At 31.6% G+C, this 2,663-nt stretch overlaps 1 protein-coding gene across 1 annotated transcript in view; it reads left to right on the top strand.

The window, feature by feature from the left end:
* The window catches only part of LOC108689985 (GPI transamidase component PIG-T), a 55,394-nt gene extending 53,020 nt beyond the window's left edge, over positions 1–2,374 (top strand). Inside the window, exons 6-8 of the mRNA XM_018197009.1 lie at positions 1,325–1,477; positions 1,682–1,928; positions 2,048–2,374. Coding sequence (XP_018052498.1) covers positions 1,325–1,477; positions 1,682–1,928; positions 2,048–2,303 — 656 coding nt within the window. The 3' untranslated portion in view covers positions 2,304–2,374. The remainder of the gene's footprint in view (positions 1–1,324; positions 1,478–1,681; positions 1,929–2,047) is intronic.
* The last annotated feature ends 289 nt before the right edge of the window (positions 2,375–2,663 follow it).

Genomic DNA, 2,663 nt, shown 5'->3' with positions numbered 1-2,663 from the left:
CTCAAACGCATCAATTGCGTTCGATACCGATCGCCTGTGATTGTTTCAGTCGGTTTTAACAGTTCATAATACACTACGCCGAGCTGGTCCCACCAAATACAGAGCATGACCTTGGATGTCAAAATCACCGTTCTTGAAGCGTTGAAACCACTCACGACATGTTCTTTCACTAATATAATAGTGGCCTCACCATAAGTATTTGAGAGCATTCGATGAGCCTCAGCCGCAGATTTCTTCATATTGAAGCAAAAAATTAAAACCTCCCGCAAATGACGAGAATTTGGCTCGTAAACTGACATTTTCAATCGAGAATAACTTTATGATGCAGACACAAATCGACTAATGTTTCTATGGAGTTATGTTGACAGATGCCCAAGTTTATTGTATGACGTCTATGATCTATTTATTTCGACCACCACTTACCGCTAAAGCCATCTATAGGAAAACGGTGGAAGCAAAGTTGTATACCTAATAATTTTATTTTGATACACAATTGACCCCCTAGTTTGAAAACATGTAAGAACAAAGCCTTAAAATTTCAAATTTTTCTTTATTTTCTTTAAGAAAATATGATTACCGTTGCTATGTCAGTAGATTCGACAGAAATCGAGCAGAGTTTGCTCGAAATCAGATTCTGCTCTCAATCTGCTGTTAGGTTAGGTTAGGTTAGGTTAGGTTAGGTTATGCAAGACTTGTTTGGTTTCTGCTACCAATCTGCTAACAAAGCATGTCTGTAGGCTTTGTCATATTTCTGACAGCAAATTGCTGACAATGTCAGATAATATAAACTCTGAGTACAATTGTCTTTCTGCAATCAAAAATTTGTAGCAGGCCCTGCTCAAAATCTGTTTCCACAGACTTGCTATCAGGGTAAGAGACCCAAATATAAAAGCATTAACAAACTTTACATTTAATTATGTCCCAAATATGAAAATATAATTATTCAAACTTACCTCTTCTCAAAATAAAAAAATAGCACTTTAATTTACAGACTTTAATTTATAAATTCACGAATTTTAAACCAAGTTAAATTTTGAAAATCATACGGTATTGAAGATTATATGAAAAAATTTTGATATACATCATAATGAATATCGATTGTCAAGAAAAATATTATGTCAGTTGTGGCAATATTTTTGTTTCACAACTTTGATATCTAAGAACAGATTGAAAACCTTTTGCAAAAAATCATATTACAGAATTTTAAATAAATATTATATCAAGAGTCTACCTTTTCCTTTAATCGATATGGATATTCATATAGATTAATTAATTTAAATTAATTAATTTAAATTAATGCATATATATTAATGCAATTTTTCAGGATATGGTCAAGAAAGAGGCAGTTTAGTGACTAAACTGTACAACAATCACTGGCAAGCATTAGATATAATCTTATTAGAAAATATTCCATGGTATTTGCTGGTTTATTTACATTCCATTACGATAACCTGTAATGAGCAACACGTACGTCCATGTAAGTATAAAATAATATATATATATAAATATTATTTTTATTATTTAACATAAAATAATAAATGTAAGATAAATGAAGTTGCCAGGAAATTTATTCGCTATAGAATATGTATGATTTAGACGATCAATAAAATTTACAAAAAACGTTTTATTATTATGAAAACTACAACATGATTAAACGTTGGTACATTTTTTATTATTACAGTGGCGCAACGTTATTTACCTGGAAGGGAGAGGAAAAGTCCATACTATTTAGAATTAATCCTGCGCCTGCCGCCGCATTCGGTAACGAAAATCATCATTGATATGGATTACTTATTCCTCAAGTGGCAGGAATATCCACCGGACGCTAATCATGGATTTTACATGGGACCAGCTATAATTACAGCATTATTGCCCATAGCTAGAAATTACACCGCTTTGCCGTTCGATGGAAGTACAATTACTTCAAGGTTCGTTTATTTCGCAATTGTTTCTTTTGCTAAGCAACAACACAAACGAAAATTTTTTCTTGTGTTTATGATAACAGGTAGGCGATGATTGAAATGATTATCGATTATTAAACTTACAGTTTTAATGCTTCGAGGGATGATTATCTAATACAATTACGGACAGAGTCCTTGCTTATTAGTCTTCCGACTCCTGATTTCAGTATGCCTTATAATGTTATATGCCTTGCCTGTACAGCTGTTGCGCTAGCATTCGGCCCACTTCACAATATTTCCACGAAGAGACTAATTTTGAAACGCATCGAAAAGGATTGGAAGGGTAAATTATTCTCCTTTTTTACAGGGAAGCTATTCGAAGCAAAAAAAAAACAAGACTAAAAATTGTAAACGATTGTATGTATTATAAACACGCAAACTGTATCTCTCTTGTGAATAAAAATATTCATGTACTTCTCTATGAATAATAAACAATTTTAATAATAAACAGATGCACAATTTTTTCTTAGTAACAAATCTGCGATTATCGCAAAAATTACGGAGACAAATTTATCTGTTTGAACTTTTCTTCTAGCAGAAGATACGCACCTGTATTTAAAACAAAACAGAATTACTTTTTAATATTTATCCAATGTTATTATAAAATTTTGTAATACTTGCCATAAGTATTAAATAGTGCATTTACATATCCTGTTCTGTATTGTATGTTTTTACATATTTCTATTTAAATTATCCATTTAT

This window comes from Atta colombica, unplaced genomic scaffold (genome assembly GCF_001594045.1).
Source record: "Atta colombica isolate Treedump-2 unplaced genomic scaffold, Acol1.0 scaffold29, whole genome shotgun sequence".
NCBI lineage: Eukaryota > Metazoa > Arthropoda > Insecta > Hymenoptera > Formicidae > Atta > Atta colombica.
The sequence above is the reverse complement of the archived record's forward strand: the minus strand, read 5'-3'. Positions and strand labels throughout refer to the sequence as shown.